Raw genomic sequence first — 21478 nt, forward strand, 5'->3', positions numbered from 1 at the left:
CTCTACAGTTTTTCCTCTTACTCTGTCTTTTCTTTTTTTTTTCCTTTTGAAGACATTTTCATTCTGGTCTAAAGGCATATTTTCATTATCTTCAGAATTCGCTACGCTGTGGAAAATTGCCTTTGGCTTGCTGGGATGAATGCACAGGCTGATTGAAAGATCACTGCACCTCGATGAGGCTTTAAGGAGTTTTCTTTTCTCCATTTTCCCCCGGCGTTTAACCAAAAAAAAAAAAAAAAAAAATCGGAACGTGTGTGAATTTTCATGAGGAAGTGGTGGATTTCACAACGTCGGTTGAATTTACCCGAAGTGATGAATTGTGGGAACACCGGAGTGGGGGGGGGGGGGGGGGTTGGCGTGGGGGTTGAATGTGGACTTCAGTGAAGTGGAGAGGTGGGTGGGGGGGGTGGCTTCCCAGCAGGCACCTCAGACGTACCGGACGCGCTAACAGCACGTGTTACTGCAAACGCAGCGAGGCGTCGCTTGATTTGCCTCGGCACGCAACACTCCGTTACGGAGGTGGAAGTGCTCAGGGTTTAAGGTCGTTCGCACACTATTAATAACCAGCTTCCAGTTTCAGCTTCTGCACAGCAGCTGTTTCCTAATGATAATAACTCGGCAGAAGGTGAGGCTGTGGTTGGCCGTGCCGAGGGGAAGCCGGCGGGGGTGTTCCCCCATGCGATTTGTCAGAGAAACGTGAGGATTCCTTTCTCTGTCCTGACATCACTGGGACTTTTATTAAAGGTGTGGTTTGGCTTGCCTGTATATACCCAAGCAAAGACCATTTCTTAGGTTCCCAATTACAATTAGACCGGTAATGGAACACATGAACAAATTATGATCTGTTGTACGTTGTCCTGTTGTGGATGGGCCCTGGAAGTGTGTGAGGCGTAAGGTATGTGTGTGTGTATGTACGCGTGAGAGCTTTAACGAGGACCTCCGTTTGCAGTTTGTGTGTTAATGGCGTTGCTTATTTATCATTGGAGCGCCGTACCCCGCTGGAGATCGCTGAGTAAGAGGGACCGCTCATTGTGTAACGCTCGGGGAGCCGGCTCTTTCCCACCAGGGTTATTTATACATGCTGAAAGCGATCTGTGAGAGCGGGTCTCAGAGGGGCCTGTCGGGGTGGGTGCTCGCACCTCTCGCCCCCCAGGTGCTGAAAGGGTCACGTTCGGGTTGCTGGTCCCGGCCGGGCTGACCCGGCCCGGCTCCTCGGTTTAGGCCGTTGTTCCCCCCCCCAGAAGTCCCACAGGTGGAAGGCGCTGTGCGCAGACTGAACGGCTTGCCTTATAAGGAAGGTGGCGGGCTGGAAATATTTCCAGTTTACTAACAGAATGGCAGCCTGCGGCTCTCACGGCATTGGGTTACCCTGACCTCACGCTGAGAGACCGCCCCGGGGTGCAAGGGAAGGAGGGGGGGAGGGGGGGTCCGGGGTACAGTCTGTGTGAGCAGCAGGGGGCCATTGTCCATTCATAGGGCCTAGCATTGTCGAGGGGTGGAAAAAGAGGGGAAAAATTAGAAATGTTATGGGCCGTAAATCATTCGAGGCATCATTAAGGTCAGCCATGCACCTGTAAGGCTATATCTGCGGAGAAAGAGAAGACTTTGTGAGGGGGGCTATTTTGGGATCCCTGAGAAAAAGGCTGTAAGACACTCGGAGAAGCAGGCCAAAGGGTGGGGGAGTGGGGGGGTGGGGGGGCGTAGCCTAATGGGAAAATCAGAAGGGTGCCGTCACGGGATTCGGCTCTGATGATCCTGCAGCTCCGGGCAGCAGCAGTCACGTAACATTTTATTAGGGAGCGAGTGGCGGGGGGACAGTTTTTGGGACTGGCCACCCCTTTATGTCTGTCATTTGCGCTCCTGGTGTTTTACGACACCCCTAAGTATGTCAGGACAAGTTGACAGCCCGATATCACAGCGTGAGCCTGTATCTCTAAGGCCCTCAGGAGTCTGACGGTTCCCCCACCCCCACCCTCATGCGGGGCTTCGTGACTGGGGTTTGCTTGAGTGGGTAGGCGGCACTTGGTTGAACAGCCTCCTCCAGCGTGCGGTACACATTACCCCCGCGACCCTAGTCTCGCTTAGTCAGGGCCATAATTTAGATTTGAGTCAGCCTCTCCTCTCCTCTACCCGACAAGCACGTCCTCCAATCCGCATCAGTCAGTCTCTCTCTCCCCCTCCACGGGTGTCGCCTGACTTTTACAGATCAATCGGCGTCTGAAATGAACCTTCTAGCTCGCTGTTTGTGCTGTGAGTAGTGAGTAGGTATGCGGAAGAAGTTAATATATTTTAATTAAGAGGCTGGGGCATTTTATATATTTATTTATTTTTTAAATTAAATTATTAATTTCTGAAAAATAAATTGATTGCTCGGTGGTGTTCTTTCCTGATAGCAGGGGACCTGCTGTGTTCTTGGAATGACGCACATTTGCATCTTACCTGCTACATTTACATTTTACCTGCTACCTGGACTGTAGCAAGGTTGTGAAGTCAGCAGTGTTTTCAGTAAGAGTTAAATGTGTGGAGAGCCTATCGGTCATGGTCTAACTGCTCTCTTCCCTTTTCTCTCCCTCCCTTTCCTAGGTGTGGGCTGCCCCCCAGCCGCACCCCAGGAATGACCAGTCTGGGGCTCCCCAGAGGATCAGAGACGGCGTGCGCCACAGCCTGAGTGACCGCTCTCGGGATGGACAGGACGTGGAGGGCCTGCTGAGGACCCGCAGAGGGAGACGGGACCGCGGGAGGGAGGTCCCCCCCCCGCCGCTAAAACCAACGGGGCCCCCCCCCCCGCGGCCGGGCTTTTTGCGTTTTGTCGGGGCACACGAGGAGCGGGAGACCGAGGCGGGAAGGGGGGTGAGGGCAGCTGACCTGTAAGGGGGAAGGGAGGGAGAGGAGGAGTGGCTGAGAGGGGCGGAGAGAGAAAGAGAGAGAGAGACACACAATCCTCTTAGGAAACACAGGAGGGGAGTGATAGAGCGAGTGGCAGAGGGAGAGAGAGAGGAGACGGCCGCAGAAGGCTTAGTCTCCTGAGGAGGAGAGGAACGATAAGGACCGGAGCCTTGTAGAGGACAACACTGCGCTCGGGTACAGAGAACTGTGCACAGGGAGAGAGAGGGAGAAAGAGACGTAGCTGCACGAGTCATGGGCTATGGGGGCCATGGTGACCTAGCGTAAATGGCTCTTTCTGAGCAGAACTTAGTGTCAGTGTCTGCCGCTCAGCCCTCCTCCTCTTCCTCCTCCTTTGTTTCCTCTTCCTCCGTCGCCGACCGCCCCCGCCCCCGCCGACGACCCCCCCGCCCTCCGATCCCGCCGGGCCCCGCCTCCGCCCCTCCCCCGCCGGCCCTCTCCCCGCTGCCATGGTGGGCGCGTGGAAGCTGGTGCGGAGCGTGAGGCAGCTGGAGCTCCACCGCCTCATCCTGGCGCTCATCGTCTTCTGCCTGCTCTCCATGGCCTTCCTGGCCTACTACGTCAGCAACAGCCCCAAGATCAAGGAGGCGCCGCCCCTCCCCTTCAGCGACTGCGGGGCGGCGGCGCCGGGCGGGGCGCAGCGGGCGCCCCTCTTCCTGCCCGCGCAGGCCAGCCGCCGCTTCATCAAGGCCGTGGACAACTCGCGCACCGAGCCCGTGGTGCTGGTGTTCGTGGAGAGCATCTACTCCCAGCTGGGCCAGGAGATCGTGGCCATCCTGGAGTCCAGCCGCTTCAAGTACCGGACAGAGATCGCCCCGGGGAAGGGCGACATGCCCACGCTGACGGAGCGCGACCGGGGCCGCTACGCGCTCGTCATCTACGAGAACATCCTCAAGTACGTCAACCTGGACGCCTGGAACCGCGACCTGCTGGACAAGTACTGCGTGGAGTACGGCGTGGGCATCGTGGGCTTCTTCAAGGCCAACGAGAACTCGCTGCTGAGCGCCCAGCTCAAGGGCTTCCCCCTCTACCTGCATTCCAACCTGGGGCTCCGGGACTACCGCATCAACCCGGCCGCCCCGCTGCTCTACATCACCCGCGCCAACGAGGTGGAGCAGGGCCCGCTGCCCGGCGACGACTGGACCGTCTTCCAGTCCAACCACAGCACCTACGAGCCGGTGCTCCTGGCCAGCACCAAGTCGTCGGAGTCGCTGCCGCACGCGGGGCCCCAGCGGGCCGCCCACGCCACCGTGGTGCAGGACCTGGGCCTGCACGACGGCATCCAGCGGGTGCTCTTCGGCAACAACCTCTCCTTCTGGCTGCACAAGCTCGTCTTCGTGGACGCCATCGCCTACCTGACGGGCAAGCGGCTCTGCCTGTCTCTGGAGCGCTACCTCCTGGTGGACGTGGACGACATCTTCGTGGGCAAGGAGGGCACCCGCATGAAGGTGTCCGATGTGGAGGTGAGCCCCGCGCCTCGCGCCCCATTGCCCCAGGGCAGCGCAGAAACCTAGTCACCCATGGGTTTTTACATTGTGCTGAAGAATCCTGAATATTCTCAAAGGTGGATTACCACATATTAAAATGGAAGTGGTGTTTAACTCCTGTAGGTCAGCGTATAGATATTTTCAAATTGGCACACACCCCTTGTTAAAATGTTACGTCTAAAAATCGCAAGAAATCCCATTCTGAAATTTGCAATGCTAGAAAATATCAGTCATCTTTGTTTCTCATTTAAAAAACTAAAACTGTTACGATGAAATATCAAGTCTTTTTTTTTTGTTCAAGCATAAATTCACCCAGAGTTCTATTAGAGCGAAATGTCACAAGGCTTGTGAATAGCATCAACATGACACCGAGGCTGTTTCTGTATCATGCGCACATTGCAAACGTCACAAAGTTATAAACAGTAAATTCGCAAATTAAAGGCACAAAACACGGTGCTGTTTACCTCTCGGTCACATGTATATGCCGACTGAGCAGTTTTACAGGGTCGTAAATGTGTCGCCCGCCAGCTAATTTCAAACGGAGCGGTCCCTAGAGCCCCAAGGAGACGTCTCGAAAGTAGACACGCGGCGCAGCAAGCGGGGACCTGCCGTGTTTTGTTTTACGCGGGGGGGGGGGGGGGGGGGGCGCTTCAGACAGGGCTGCAAATAACGTCTCAAGACGTCCTTGCCAAAGTGCGTTTGCACGATCAGCCCGGGGCGCCCCTCCGTTCGGCAGGCCCGCTGCGCGTTTCGGGTCTGCCCTGCGCCCCCCCCGAGCCGCCCCCCTGCCCCCCCCCCCCCCAACCCCGTAATCACTGCGGCAGAACTCTGCCCGCTTCTTAATAAAATCCAGGGTAATTGAAAGTGACAAAAAGCAGACGCGTGCTGCTCTGCATCCGTGTCGTCCTCCCGGCACTCTGATTGCCCCCCCGCCCGCTTGTTAGCGGCGCCTCTTCCTGCCGCTGCGTCCCCTCGCTTTTTATCACGGACGAGCGGGAGGAACGTCGCCCCGGGCCTCTCCTCCGCCCGAGCGGATCAGACGGAGTTAACGCAATTAATAAAAATAACGGGAGCTTTAATTAGGCCTCTTTTTAGAGCGCTGCTGCGGGGGGACGGAGAGCGGGGCCGGTCTCTCGGCGACGGGCGCAGCTGTGTTTGAGCGGGTCGTCCCCCGAACAAGGAGCCGGGGGGGGCGGGGATTCGCCGGAGTCGATCAGGCAATTAATTAGCCTGTCTTCAGCTTCATACGACTCAGGTTTGATCTGAGTCGGCACCAGCAACAGATGCATAAGCAAGCAGGGAAAAAAAACGGCAAGGACTCTCCATGCATATGTATGCGGTTTCCCTGCGTACATATCGTCCAGTAGTTATGGAAGGTTTGTGATTTTGGGGGGGAGCGCTCTTGAATGTATTGACTTGTGCAGATGTGGTAACCTGCCAGCGGACAGCCGGCCACGCATATTTGATGTGGAGGTGGGATGGTTGATGTTGAGTGCGTGCTCTGAAATCCCCCTTGAGATGGAGCCGCATCGATACATGCGATTTAAAATGCAGCATAAGCGACCCGCTGCCTGCCGCTCGTCTTATACAGCAGACTCGGAAATAAACGAACGCAGGCAGGGCTGTTGGGCTCTCACAGAGAGGGCGCGCTGCCTAACCCCAGCGTGGCTGTGCGCGTGCTTCCAGACGGGCCTCGGGACCCAACGCGTCTGAGGCTGGTGCCAGCGCAAAGGTGTCGCCGCCCATGTTTTCTGACACTTCCGTGTGCCAGGTCAGCGCGCGGTGCAAGTGGCAGACACGTCAGCGTCACACAGCACCCCGTCGCTCGGTGGCCTCGCCCGTTTTAGCCCCCAGACGGCGAGCACACCCAGCCCTCACCCTGGGCACTGAGGCACAGACACGGCGCCGGGTCCGAGCCTGAAGCGTCAGTCCTGGCACAGGTGTTTTAGGCTTCACCGTTTCCCTCTTTTTTGACCTCCTTTTATTTATCTCACCCTCACTCACCGCCCTGTGCAGAAACGCCCTGTGACTGTCATATCGCGCGTGGCGCTATACCAAAGGAATTGATGAATGCGTCGATTTTGCGCAGTTTCTAATGAGATGGAATGCACCCTGCCTGCACTGGCCAGACAGAGAGATTTAATTACATGGAGAGGAGAAGGCTAATTAAACTTATTAGCATCAGTAGTGGGAGTAGCCGTATTATTAGCGGGAACGGTATTGTTATTCGGGCGAGCCCTGTTGTTATTGCTGCTGCTGCTGCTGTGGTAGCTCGTGGTATTATTATTGTTGTTGGTGTTGTTAATGAGGTGTGTTACAGGGTTTTTGTAATGCGTTTGCTGTGGCGTTTGTGTTACCTGTGGCGGCTGTAGGCTGTGTTTGTTGAGATGGTAATCACCTCAGGTAGCTGTCACAGAGGCTGGGCTGTAGTGGAGAGCTTATCCCCGCTGCTCTCACTCTGCAGCCTCAGCACACTTTCTAAGCACTAAAGCTGCTTTCACAGCCTCGGCCAGCGTCAGCGCGCGTGCACACACACACACACACACACACACACACACACACACACACACACACTCACTCACTCACTCTTCTGTGTTTTATATATATATATATACACACACACACACACACACACACACTCACTCTTCTGTGTTATATACACACACACACACACACTTCTGTGTTACACACACACACATACATGCATGCACGCACACACTCACACCCACATCCGCACACCCACACGATCTCTAAAATGCACACGTACACAGACAGGCACACAGTACATACAGTAACTACAACATGCATGCATATACACGTACACACACACACACACACACACACAAACAAGCAAAGGCACTCACACAGGTACATGCCTACTGTTACACACATGTAATGTATGCACATCAGCACAGACACACACACACTCTTGTACTGTTAGAACACACACATACAGATGCGCACACTATTAATACATGGGCATGCGTACACACACACACACACACACACACACACACACACACACACACAGTAAGACTGTGGTTCAGAGACAGCCCTAGCTCCGGTGCCAAGCTGTGATCCCTCAGCCTTCTTCTGATAGATGTCTTCTGGCAACACGGAGTACACAAACCTTCAGATAAGGAAAGCCGCTGTTTAAATACAGTCAGGTTAGTTGATGTGTAAGTTTAACAGAGCTGAACACATTTTACGTCTCCCGAGTGGAAAACGAATGACCGCGCTTTAAACAAAACCCGAGGCTTTTCATACACAGTCGAGCAGCAGCTTCTCTTTCAGTCACCCCAGACTGAACAGTGACATAGTCATTAAGTAAATTGTATACAAACAGAGAAACAGGGATCAATTTAGGTCATAATGAAATAACAGCAAGTGGTCACAGATAGACAAGGATGCACTTCAGGGAGCAGATTCAGCCATTACCAAAGCATCACTGTTTCTGTTTTTGCTGAAAAACCCCTGTTATGACTTGCGAAAACACTTGCAAAAGCTCTCCGGCATCTTCATTAAGAGCACATCACCGTAAATAGAAATGTCCTGAAGATCTGATGTGACACTGTCTCCCACGCTTCTACGTAGGCTTGCGTTCTGTTCCTTTACTGACACAACCAACGGGAAACTGCAGCTGGGGAAAATAAAAAGGACACAAGCGAGAAACTAGCGGTAGACTGTCAAGCATCCGATTTCTAATCAAATGCCCTCAGTTGCGAGGGGGCCGTGCCCCTCGTCACAGTCCTTCGCAGAAGGGACAGAAACACTCGGGTTGTGCACCTCTTTTTTAGGTTTACACGTGAAGTCACGTACCCCGTCTGCTTTTGCTTCTTCTGTAATCACGTGACGTTATTCTTGGTCTCCACTGAGTCGACGCAGAGTCGCCAGGTTTCTCCTCGTGTTACGTCTCTGTTCGACACTTTGACAGGCGGTCTTGATGGTCACTGTGCCCTTGCACTCAGTCTTATTTTCAGTGGAAGTTGTCAGACATCTCAGATGGGGCTGTTTGATTTCTCTGGAAAGGGGAACTTAATTCGGTCGGCTTTGTCTCTCCCTCGTGGCGCCCTTTCCAAAGCCGTACCCCAGCGGAGTCCAAGACAGAAGCGGTGATAAATCTACTGCTGCTGACGGTCTCGCGGTCCGCCGGCGCTGGGACACAGTCCACAGGCTTAAGTTGGATAATCACACTGGATTGAGTCTGCGGAGCTGCCGAAAGGCGAGCCAGGCAGGATTTAGGCCGAACTTGACATTTCCCCGTTTTCCGCGGGCGGAACTCAAAAAACAAGGGAGCGCCGAGACATCAAAAGCCGTGGGTTATAGCACACGGTGAACAGAACACGCGTACACCGAGCGGGGCGAAAAATGAAATTCCATTGCCACGCATGTCCCGGGCAGCAAACGGCAGCCCATGCTCTCGGTGACCCCTCGCCGACTCCCCGCCAGCTGGCGTGCTCGACGGTTTGCGCCCGCTTCCCTCCCCCCCGCACCCCGCCCCTTTGCCCGCTCCTTCGGCACTCGGCCCCGGGCTGCCGCCCCGCGCTCGCTCGGCCCCTCGCGCCCCTAGCTCCAGGCCTCTGTTTTATTTAGCTTGGCCGCCTGCATCGTTTGCATTGGCTTCTCCTAAATGCCGCCCCGATGGCTCCCGACGCACTTCAGTGCTCTGGAACCGGAAGCGACGCGTGCAAAACCTAAATTGCCTTTCTTTGTGGTTGTTAGAAGAGGGGGTGTTACTGGTCTTCTAGGAGGTCACAGGAGGGTACCGCATCATGTGTCATTAACAGCCAGAGGGATCGGGTGACCGGCAGCTGATTGGCTGTTCTGCTCTTCTTGTGGGTATACATATGTGGAAAGGGGGGGGGGGTCTTATCTGTTTTGTAGGAGTTCACAGGAAGCACCTGAGGTAATCTGGGGTCCTATGGCACCACGGAGTTGTAAACAACACACAGACCCGCCCTCCTTTGTTGCCTGGGCTACAGTGTTCTGGAATGGGACAGTCCGTCTGCCACGATAGAGGAAATCATCACGCCAGTCAGCATGTTGGTTTGTGATCAGTAACGCCACTGTAGGAATACGGAAACATCGTGTTGAGTCACGCGCGTCTCGGCACGCGGCTAGCGTACCGGAGGCATGAACGTGCAGCGCGGCCTTTGTCACACGCCTGCCTCAGCAACAGGCCGCCTTCTCCGGCTTCAAACGAATGCCTGCACCCCTCCCCGGGCGGCGCTTTTCACGCCGCCCACGCCCTAACTTTCTCCCCTCCTCGCCGTCGCCACGCTCGGTTCCGCTCACATCTCGTCACGCGCGAACCAACCCAACCCGCGAACCCGCCCCAAAAACCGCGCGCGCTACGCGGTGGAGCGAGGGCAGCAGATCAGCCCCGGCCGACGGGCTTGCAGGAGATCTGCGGGTTTTGCAGACTGCGTTAGTCCGTGAGAGAATTTATTATTCCGGCGTTTGAAAAACCGGCAGCTCTGCGGCTGTTTTCACTGCGGGGCAGCATCGTTTTTATGAAAACAAAAATACTCACGCGAGGAAATTAAGGGGAGTAGAAAATGAAAAACGCAGTTTTCTTTTGTATATTTTTGTTCTCCGGCGTTGGAGCCCATCACGGTCTATATCTGCTCTCGTTACTCTAAGATTCCTATAGGCTCAAGCAAACACACAACCGAAAGATTTCTCGGATTTCGTGTTGGAATGTACAGTATATAACTTGGAAAGAAACTGAACACTCAAGATATGCATAATTTTAATAACTGTGCAATCAGTGAACACACAGGGGACAGGATTTAACTTTGTTATGCACAGCCACTTCAGATATAACTCATGAGCCAGCTAAAAATGAAACACTTGTAGAGATTTTTTTGTTTGTTTGTTTTTTAATCTCTCCCTTTTTTGAATGTGCCTCAGAGTCCTCACTAAATGTATGATACTGGGGTGGGAGGGTGACCGTGGGGGTATTGGCTGTGATGAAGTGAAGGTTTTGGTGAACTTCTGTAGCCTCTGATGCAGCACATATCTGCCTTGCGTGTTGGCGGCAGCCAGGAGGATCAGGTGACCAGCTGCTGATTGGTCAAGCCGTTCTGTCCACAGGAAATGGGGTAGGGGTGGGGGGGCGTGGGGGGCACACTGTTTACATTCTTCCCCCTGCCTAACAAATACACACTCCCTCTCGTACAAAACATAAACTCACTCATGCAGCCTTTTAAAAATACACATACATATGCTCACATGCCACCAATCTGTTAAACACAACACACAAACACTTGTGCGCACACACACGTGCTCAGATCGATGAGCTTAAATAAGCCTGCCCATTATGAACAATTGGGAAAAGTGGGGAGACCATTTGTAATCTAAACAAGATCAATTATTTGCACTTACCTACAGAGTCCCAGAGTTGATCTTGTCATGTTAATTGCATTTTTCTGGTGCGATACAGTCTAACAGTGTACTTGTGTTTGTGTCTGATAAGATGGTCACGCTCAAGTTTTGAAGACCTTTTGATACTTACTAAAAGACCCACAGATGTTGTTCAAGCTAAACCTTACAAATTATCTGACCAGTTTTCTTTAACTGTGAGACAGGGTCCACCAGGTTCTGTGTGATATGGCCTGGAGGTCCAGCAGGATTTTGGCACCTGCACACCTGTTTTCACTCCATAGGTTCTGTTTAACTTGGTGTATTTATATATGGTTTGTGTGTATGTGCAATATATACATGTATACTGTATATATTACATGTACATAAGAATACGATTGTGAAATATCCCCTTAACAGATCACAAGCACTCCAGTGCCACCTATAGGCACGAAATTCCATTTGCGTCTCACATATTGTGCCTTTCAGAAAGTGAAACTCTAAACTGTTTTCATTACTATTAGAGTCTTTTATCAGATGATGGAGATGAGTCTGTGTTCCTGTTAGCCTTTATAGCCCGGCTACATCTCAGGGAGCAATAGGGTTGGAACCCCAAGCGGGACTTGGCTTAAATTAACCCCTGCCCCCTGCCTTCTTTTAACAGGCTCTCCTCAACACCCAAAACAAACTACGAACACTGGTCCCCAATTTCACCTTCAACCTGGGCTTCTCCGGAAAGTTCTACCACACTGGTAAGTGCAGCACCAGTGGAGTGTGTGTGTTTGTGCGCATGTGCGCGCGTGTGCTTGTACGTGTGTGCGCCTGAGTGTGTGTGTTTCACTGTCAGGGGTTATGGGGTCACAGGATCAGCAGCTTGCATTTCCGCCGGCCCTCAGAAACAGAATGCCCTATTTGCAGAGGAACTGGACTGTCTGTCACACAAGTACACATTTGGAATTGTAATCAATACAAATAGGTTTGGAGAGCTGAATGTTTTTGCTGTGGTGACTTCAGAAATGCGAAACATGACCTTGCATCATAAATCTCTGTAATTGAAGGGTTCTCCTGGCTCCACCAGTCTAGCACTCAGATTTAAAAGTCACCTCGGGCTGAGCTGTTAAACATGATCGGTGTTATTCAGAGGATTACTGTATTTAACCTTTATTTGTGTGTGGAACTTTGCATTTCGAGTCATTCTGATAAAAAGTCAGTAATTATTTGTAATTTAACCCCAAGGAAAATTCAGTGGTGCCTGCTCTTTCAACCCTGCAGCTTAGAAATATGAGTGGACCCCATAAAGCAGGGCTTGGTGTGTCCAATTAAGCACTTTCCCTGGGTTTTAATATCCCTAAAATTTGCCATTTTACCAGCATATGCTGTTAGCAACTTCCGTCAAGTCCTCTCACCGAGTTCGTGGAAACTTTCCTGTCATTTGACTCCAGAGTCACTGGCAGCTTCAGGTAATTTTAAACAGTGCGAACAATATCTGAGGTGCTGTTCTGCGAAGCCGAGTTTGGTACCAAAGGTGTGTGACAACTGTGAGGCTGTAGTATGTCACCCCAGCTGAGCACTAGCCATGGGAGGTGCGCAGTGAGCAGAGATGGGCGGGTCGAGCGCACCCCCCCCCATGTTCGTCTGACACGGGCTCACATACGGGGGCAGGAGGTGTGAAACCGCAGGCCCCGTGCAGATACATCGCAGTTTCAAATATAAAATGGTGCAGTGTGCGAATGCAAAGTTTCAGTGCATGTTTGCAGTAGTTTAGTAGGGTATGAGGGGAAAACTGTCGCTGCATACGCAGAAGTGTTACAGTTAAGCGTATAGGGGGATGGTGTTGTGGGAATGCTATGTTCCTCTATGTGCGGTAATGTTATAGCTGAGTGTTTAAGGGTATGCGTTGTGGGAACGTTGTGACCCTCTGTGTGCTGTAATGTTATAGCTCAGGGTATAAGAGGATGTGTCGTGGGAACTCTTGTTTTCTATATGCAGTGCTGTTACAGTTCTGTGAGTATATAGGGGTGTGTTATGGGAACAGTGCGTTTGTATGTGCAGTGATGTTACAGTTGTGTGCATGCGGAGGTGTGTTGTGGGAACGCTGTGTGCAGTAATGTTACGGTGGAGCATTGTGTGAGTGTATGCGAGGCTGTGGTATGGAAACGCCGAGAGGATGACCAGCAGTGTCCCTGCCCCCCCCCCACAGGCACGGACGATGAGGACAGGGGCGACGACATGCTGCTGCGGCACAGAAAGGAGTTCTGGTGGTTCCCCCACATGTGGAGCCACATGCAGCCGCACCTCTTCCACAACGTCACCGTGCTGGCAGAGCAGATGCGGCTCAACATGCTGTTCGCTCAGGTGGGCCTCAGGGGCGCGGGGGGCGCGGGGGGGGACCGCCGGCCCGCCGGCCATCATAACGCCAGCTGCAGACTCCATTAACCTGCCGCGCCATTAACTTTACCTAATTAGCCCACATCATAAACATGAGGGATTATTTTAAAGGTCCTGATAGCTGCCCACAAACCATTTCAGATAGCCTGTTTAATGCTAGCTTTCTGCTTATGGCTGGTTGACATATTGCTAGCTGAATTCCTCTGAATGCAATTGAAATTCAGCTAGCCTCATGTAATCACTCCGCCAGCTAACCCGGCCTGGCGTTTTCACTGACGGACCTGAACATCACGTTGTTGCATTCTGGAGGCAGATTAACTGTGATGGCTTCTTAGCAGGCAATGGAAAGGGTTAACACTTGCGCTTGATGCTTGGGTCGAGGGTGGCGGGGCTTTATTCAGTGGTATAATGAAATTTACAATGGGATGACATACTTCAATGGAAAGTAAAAACAACAGAGTCCCCGTGCATTATTTGAACCCATGGACCTTCTACTCAGAGTCCAGCACTTAAAGCACTAACCATACTCTACCATACCTCAGACAGCACAGACAGCTTTGAATTTCCAGCGACAAGTTGGGGGAGGTGGGGGGGGGGTGTTTTTGGTGGTTACAGGGACACATGAAGAGCTGTGGCAGAGTTCTGCACACACTCAGACTCCCCCGAGCTCCTCGCCCCGGGAGGGTGGGGAGGCGCGGCGGGTGAATATTCACATCACGCGCGGCCCCTCAGCAGTGACAGTGACGGACGGCGTCTCTGTCCCGTCCTAGACGGGGGAAGTCTGCCGTTTAATCACGGGGCCGTGAGCCTCTGCGGGGGCGTGATTGGAACCTCGCTCACCTAAACGCTCCCTCTGACAGAGCGGTAAAATGACGCTGCCAGTGACCTTGCGCTCGGGCGGGGAAAAGCACGACGTCACCTGTGCGTCCCAAGCTCTGCTTCACTGCCATCATAAACCAACTCCCGCCGACAGCTTTTATCTGTAATTCTGAGGTTACGTGCTATTAGGGAAGTAAAAGGAAATTACAACCTTTGTAAACATCCGTTTTAAGGGCTGATTTGATTCCTGGTTAGTCCTTTTCCTTTTAATTATGAGCTGACAGTTTTATACCCAAGAATTTGACAAAGGGCAAATAAAACGACATTGTTTGTGACCAGACCACAGTAAACACTTATAGTTTGAAAGAAATGTGAACCCTTGACCTGTCCATAGGGGTGAGGGTTGAGTTGTCTGTCATCATGAAAATCTAAGATTAAAACAGACTACACCAATTAAAGCTTTTATTGATTTATCAAAATTCAGCAGGTACACCGAAAAGACAGACTGATCACCTCTGCGTGTCCAGAGATGTTGATGTTGCACTGGCTTTAAATGATCTGTCTTCCAGCTCCCTCTAGTGGTAGAATTATGTCCTTTGTTTTTCAGGATTTGTCAAGCATTTTTCCCCGTAGTTTGAATCATTCTAGAGAGTGGGGAAAGTGAGTTTTTCTTTTGATTTTGAGTGAGTGGCTTTCCACCAACCTGCTTCTGACAGCCCCCCCTTTTCCTCCCCAACCCTCACAGGAGCACGGGATTCCCACAGACATGGGCTACGCTGTCGCCCCCCACCACTCAGGGGTGTACCCCGTCCACAGCCAGCTCTACGAGGCCTGGAAGTCGGTGTGGGGGATCAAGGTGACCAGCACAGAGGAGTACCCCCACCTGAGGCCTGCCCGGTACCGCCGCGGCTTCATCCACAGCGGCATTCAGGTGAGACCACCTGCACAGCCTTCTGCTACACGCACACACACTCACACTCACACACACGCACACACACTCACACTCACACACACGCACACATACACACACTCACAGATACGCACACACTCACAGATACACACATACGCACACACACACGCACTCACACACTCACAGATATGCAACACTCACAGATACGCACACACACACACTCACACACTCACAGATACGCACACACACAGATATACACACACACACACACACACACACACACAGGCTAGTAAAATTGAAACATCTGGCCATGTTATTTATCTAGCGATGGACCAGTGGGGCTTTTTGAAGCAGCACTAAACCCTGTGTCAATCACCTGAGCAAACAGCATGACTGAGCACTGCACACACCGTTACGGTGTGCTCTCCCCGCAGCGATGGCTCTGACGGCTTCCAGTCCGTAGTGGAAGGATTGCTTCAAATTGGGCGGGTCTGGGGTTGGTCTTTTTGAAGGTCTTGTTTAGCCTTCACCGCCTCACACCTTTGTTCAGTGTGATATTGTTCATCTGTCCCTCAGTCAGGCCATTGTGAAGCGCTGTAATGAAGTGAAGTGCTTTCTGACTTAGAATAGTCCAGAGTGTACTGATTTCTCCTGTGCGTCTGTCTGTCTGTCTGTCTGTGTATGTGCGTGCATGTGTGGCGCCTCCTGCAGGTTTTGCCCAGGCAGACGTGCGGTCTCTTCACTCACACCATCTTTTATAATGAATACCCCGGAGGCTCCAGAGAGCTGGACAAGAGCATCCGCGGGGGGGAGCTCTTCCTCACTGTTTTGCTAAACCCGGTGAGTTTACCAGTTTACCCCCCCCCAATCACAGAGACATGGGCGCTACCACACACAGTTACCCAGAGGCACCTCACCTGCCATAACCCCACACTACAACCTATGCGAGATAACACCAGATTACACCTCTCGCGAGGTAACGCAATGTCACATTTCTGGAAGGTAACAAGTACAAAACAAGGAAAAAAATGAGCCAAATTCAATACAAACAAACGCAAAACAAAATGTTTGAAGTTTGAAGCATTTTTTTCTACACAAGAGAAAAGGATGCAGGAAGCCGAAATTAAAAAAAAAAATACACGGAAGAAAGTCTTGGGTAGCACAGAAGCTGAATAATGTCCAGCGGGAGGTACCTATAAACTTTACCTGAAGATTGAGAAAGAGAACATCCATGTTGATAGTACCGTTTTGGCTTTTTGCTTTCGTTTCTTGAACTAACATCACGCTACACCTCATCTGACAGAATACTTCAAAAGCACCTCTAACCCGGTTACAAGTGACCAGACCAAGTTTGAATAGTGCAATAAAATAATGTGATAAATAGTGTGATAATGTTTATTTCACTTGGGAACAGACAAAAGATCAATATATGAACTGCCCTGTTGAAGTCTCAAGAGTTGAAGATAAGTACAGGGAGTTATTTGACTACCATGTACGTTTTTGCATCGTGCAGGCTTGAGAGTAGCGTGTGTGCTATCTGTATTACAGGTTTGACTAGAGTTTCTGTCTTTATTATGTTTCTGACACACCCTTGCATACAGACCGTGTCCTTTCTGTTGGATTGAATAAATGGTTATCGTCAGGTCATGGCCTGCAATAACATACAATACAGGTGTTCCCTGTAGAATTTTTTAAATGCCTTATAGATAGTTCAGTTTCATAAGAGAAATTATTACTCTTGTGTAAAGTTATTCTTATTTATTTGTCCAAAAAAAAGTCCCTGGCTATGCACAAATCATTATGTACATTAACTAAAGGTGTCCAAAAATGGCAGTAATACTAATAGTAATAGCTCTAAACCCTCTCTCACCTGCCGTCTGCCCGGGTTCCTGTGCACAGATAAGCATCTTCATGACTCACCTGTCCAACTACGGGAACGACCGGCTGGGCCTGTACACCTTCGAGTCGCTGGTGAAGTTCGTGCAGTGCTGGACCAACCTGCGCCTGCAGACCCTGCCCCCGGTGCAGCTGGCCGAGAAGTACTTCCAGATCTTCCCGGAGGAGAGGGACCCCTTGTGGCAAGTGCGTGGAATGACATCGTTGTTCTTCCCTGTGAAGGCGCAGCTGCTAGGCTTTCATTTTCACTGCCAGTGTTTCCCGTGATCCTTTATTGGTTTACATGAGTAAATATATGTAAATCATATTTGGCTTTTTTGCATTTAATGGATTTTTGGTTAGTGGAGGAAAGTTAAATAGCTGTAGGTTTTTTTTTTTTGTCACTGACATTTTCAATAAATGCCACTTTTCACAAGGGGATAAGTCAGCTTTATTCTCTTAATATTGACGGCTTTACTTAGTTTCATTTGAAATATTTTGAAAAAGAACAATCCATTGTCAAAGTACAATAAAGTGGCAATGTTTTCGTTACTGCTCAGTTCAGAGCGTCGGTACATAGACAGACTGTGCCAATAACATTCCCCTCCTCTCCAGAATCCCTGCCACGACAAGAGACACAAAGACATCTGGTCCAAGGAGAAGACCTGTGACAGGCTGCCCAAATTCCTGGTGATCGGTCCACAGAAAACTGGTAAGCTCCGGCCTCCAAACGGAGGTCTTTTTTGCTACAGCAAAATTAAATGGCACCATTCAGGTGTTTTGAAATTCTGCATATTAAACTGTACGTTAAAGTGATGAATCGCGTGACTGATGATGATGGTGCCTCCTCTTCCTCACCATTCAGGCACGACGGCGCTACACTCCTTCCTCACCCTCCACCCGGCCATCACCGGCAACTTCCCCAGCCCGACCACCTTCGAGGAGATCCAGTTCTTCAACGGGCCCAACTACCACAACGGCATCGACTGGTAACCCTCTACCCTTCACCCGGCTCCCCCCACCTTTCCTCACCCTCTACAGGGGTCAAGGGCAGGGCCGTCAGAACACAGAGACAGCTCTAATTAAACTCCCCCCGCCGCACACCCCCGCCGCCCCCGTCACCTTATCGCCGTGACAGATTGACAGCGGCCCCTACCTTCTGTTTAATGCTCATCACAGCTCCGACCTGCCTGGAGCCAGCGGCATCCAAAACGGCCCTCACCTCCGAGACCTGACGAGGATCCCCTTTTAAAATGAATCCCCAGAGATGAATGTGTTCCGTGCCGCGTGAGCTCATCCTTGTTAATAAGAAGGGGGCGACTGAAGGACCGAGCTGCCACACCCAGCTGTGAAATTGGGCCAGGCAGATGGAGACGACCTTGCGCCTTCTCTTCCCGCGAGGGGTGTTCTCGTCTCGTACTCTCGAGGTCGAAGGCCGCTGTCTGACTCTGCCCCCTCCCGTCCTGCAGGTACATGGACTTCTTCCCCTTCCCCTCCAACGCCAGCACAGACTTCATGTTCGAGAAGAGCGCCAACTACCTGGACTCGGAGGTGACCCCGAGGAGGGCGGCCGCCCTGCTGCCCAGAGCCAAGATCCTGGCGCTGCTCATCAACCCGGCCGACCGGGCGTACTCCTGGTACCAGGTCAGTCTCCACCAGGGGGCGCCCCCTCCCGGAGTTGAATCGTGACCTCACACATCTTCAGCAGAGGCAGTGGTGTGTTGTCAGCGGTGTGGTTGTGTGCTGCCGTGTGGATGTGAAGGTGCAGCAGCAGGGCTGTTGATTAATCTCCCCGTCTCTCTCTCTCTCTCTCTCTCTCTCTCTCTCTCTCTCTGCGTGCAGCATCAGCGAGCTCACCAGGACCCCGCTGCCCTCAACTACACCTTCCACCAGGTGGTGACGGCCGGGCCCTCCGCCTCCCCTGAGCTCCTGACCCTGCAGCGCCGCAGCCTGGCCCCCGGGGCCTACGCCACACACCTGGAGCGCTGGCTGCAGCACTACCCACCCAGCCAGGTACACACACACACACACACACACACACAAAACCGAGCCAGGCACCCGGTGCCTACACACACACACATACATACACACTGCCAGCCCGGCCAGGTACCAAGACCTTGCATGCATGCATGCACACGCATACATTTACATTTATTCATTTGGCAGACGCTTTTATCCAAAGCGACTTACATAGGTTACAGCTCTTTACAATGTTATCCATTTATACAGCTGGATATTTACTGAGACAGCTGTGGGTTAAGTACCTTGCCCAAGGGTACAGCAGCAGTGTCCCAGCGGGGATAGAACCGGCAACCTTTCGGTTACGAGTCCTGCTCCTTAACCGCTACGCTACACTGCATACACTCTCACACACACCTTACCCATGACCTATGACTTTTGACCTGAGCTCTGACCTTTCTGACTCCAGCTGCTGATAGTGGACGGTGCCCAGCTACGCACTAACCCTGCACTGGTGATGGAGGGAGTCCAGAGGTTCCTGGGGGTGACTCCCATCTTCAACTACACCCAGGCACTGGCGTGAGTTCTGCTCTCTGCTGCCCTCTGCTGGGCAGAGTGTCTACATGCATGTGCTCCTTGCATGCTTTTTTTGAGGCATTGCTAGCCCTGTTATTCTAAAGCCAGACTCTCCCAATCTCCTTCTTTCTTCCTCACTTTCACATTCTGTCATGCTCTTTCACACACACACACACACACACACATATACTGCCCCCCTCTCTCTCTCCCCATTTAGTACTCTTCTTTCTCATGCTATGTGTGTCTCTCTCTCTCTCTCTCTCTCTCTCTCTCTTTCTCAGTCACACATATTCTCTTGTTGACTCTCCCGTGTCGCAGGTTCGATGAAAGTAAAGGTTTCTGGTGCCAGAAGCTGGACGGGGGTCGGCCCAAGTGTTTGGGAAAGAGCAAGGGCAGGAAGTACCCGGACATGGCGGCGGAGGTAAGGTCAAGCCCCCGTCGCTCACCACCACCACCACCCCAAACACCCCCCCTGTGCCACGCCGGCCCAAAAGCAAGGTCACGGCCACGTGTCTGTGACTCAGGGCTCTGGTAAGGTCTCTGCGAGGCCAGGAGCGTGCGGCAATGCGTTCGACCGCAAAACAACACCCCACCCCCTTGCCCCTTCCTCTGTCAGCGCTGCTCAGCGTCCGGGGCCAGATGTTGGCGCGGGCGAGCCGGTCAGCAGAGGTGAACGGTGCTGGGAGCACGGGCTGAGTCATGTTCGGTGAGCGTGTTAGCTTAGCGTGCGACAGGCTCCACACAATGGGCAGCATAATGAGCCCTCTGTGAACAAGGCCTCTCTCTCAGCCCTTCACAGGAGGCTGGACAACGGGAGAAAATTACGCAGAATTATTTGTTCAGCAACACAATTGAAACGTAACTTTGCTCTGGTGCAGTGTGGTGAGAGTGAATTTCAGGGGAGAGGGGATCTATGCAGGTTAACTGGAGCCTGGGGGGAGGCGGGGGTCAGGCTGGGGAGAGATGCTTCTAATATTGTTGACTCCTTATGGTTTTTCGCTTGTGTTGTACACGGCCTCACTCGTAAGTCGCTTTGGATAAAAGTGTCTTCCAAGTGGATAAATGTAAACGTAGATGCAGGTTTGTGCCTGCCTGTTTTTTCCTCAGTACAGACCCTCCCGTTTCTGACCCCCCTGCCTCTGCTCTCTGTTGCAGACCCGCTCCTTCCTGACGGAGTTCTACCGCGAGCACAACATGGAGCTGCTGAAGCTGCTGAACCGCCTGGGCCAGGGCCTGCCCACCTGGCTGAGGGCGGAGCTACAGAACACCAGCTGGAGCTGAGGTCGGAGCGCGCACCGCGTCCCGGGAGGGGGATGGAGGGGGGGGGGGCAACATGAGGGGGGCGGGGCGGGGCAGGGCGGGCAGGGCAGAGCGGGCCAGGCGAGTCCACCACCGAAAACAAATCACTACAGGAGAGCGGACGAGGGGACGGACGCCCCACACGCTGGCCTCTCCTCTCCTGCCCCAGACTCTTGTCACAGCAAAGGCTCATGGGAGCGAACTGAGAACGTGAATGTGGCGCAGTCTTAACGAGGGCTTTGACGGTGGAGCCCACGAACGGACCATAGAAACCGCCCCTGCACCTTATTTTTTTTTTTCTTTTTCAAAAGTATGAACTTGTTTTCCCCCTCCATCATTGGTTGGACTTGATGTTCCGACACCATGACTGGACAGCGGTTGAAATGGCCACACCCCCCCGGTCACCACCCTCCCTATTAACCCAGCGAAGCCAGCCAATCAGAGTCTGGCTAGATGGGAAACACTACCGGCTGACAGGGATGGACTAGAGACTCCAGCGAGGCCATGCCCCCATCTCTTATAGTTCCTTTGAAGAATGATTGTAAAACGTTGTACATTTTTTCAAACGGCTGTATATTTTGGGTTGGGGGTGGGTGGGAGCGGGCTGAAAGGAGCGCAGTTCTAAACACAGGCGCGTGTGGAGCACCCAGCGCTGCTGCTGCTACTCTCCCCGGTGCCAGGGCTGCCAGGCCTGCGAGGAGCAACGGAAGGTCACAGCACACCCCCGGGGCTGCAGAGTACAGGACACTGTGTGCTGCACTCACCCGGACGGAGCCCTTCACTCACGCACACTCTCATACACACAGACACACACACACACAGGCGCACACAGACACACACACAGACACGCACACGCACACTCTCATACACACAGACACACACACACACAGGCACGCAC

General features: G+C 52.4%; 1 protein-coding gene across 1 annotated transcript; it reads left to right on the top strand.

The window, feature by feature from the left end:
• Positions 1 to 3238: 3238 nt before the first annotated feature.
• On the top strand, positions 3239 to 20584 carry ndst2a (N-deacetylase/N-sulfotransferase (heparan glucosaminyl) 2a). Its single transcript, XM_036546910.1, has 13 exons — positions 3239 to 4367; positions 11419 to 11506; positions 12955 to 13109; positions 14707 to 14892; positions 15583 to 15711; positions 16771 to 16953; positions 17362 to 17458; positions 17612 to 17735; positions 18216 to 18390; positions 18589 to 18759; positions 19175 to 19284; positions 19600 to 19702; positions 20437 to 20584. Exons 1-13 carry the CDS (start codon positions 3354 to 3356, stop codon positions 20560 to 20562), a joined length of 2661 nt encoding a protein of 886 aa, XP_036402803.1. The 5' UTR covers positions 3239 to 3353; the 3' UTR covers positions 20563 to 20584.
• The last annotated feature ends 894 nt before the right edge of the window (positions 20585 to 21478 follow it).

The sequence above is a fragment of the Megalops cyprinoides genome, chromosome 15 (genome assembly GCF_013368585.1).
Source record: "Megalops cyprinoides isolate fMegCyp1 chromosome 15, fMegCyp1.pri, whole genome shotgun sequence".
In the NCBI taxonomy this organism is placed as follows: Eukaryota; Metazoa; Chordata; class Actinopteri; order Elopiformes; family Megalopidae; genus Megalops; species Megalops cyprinoides.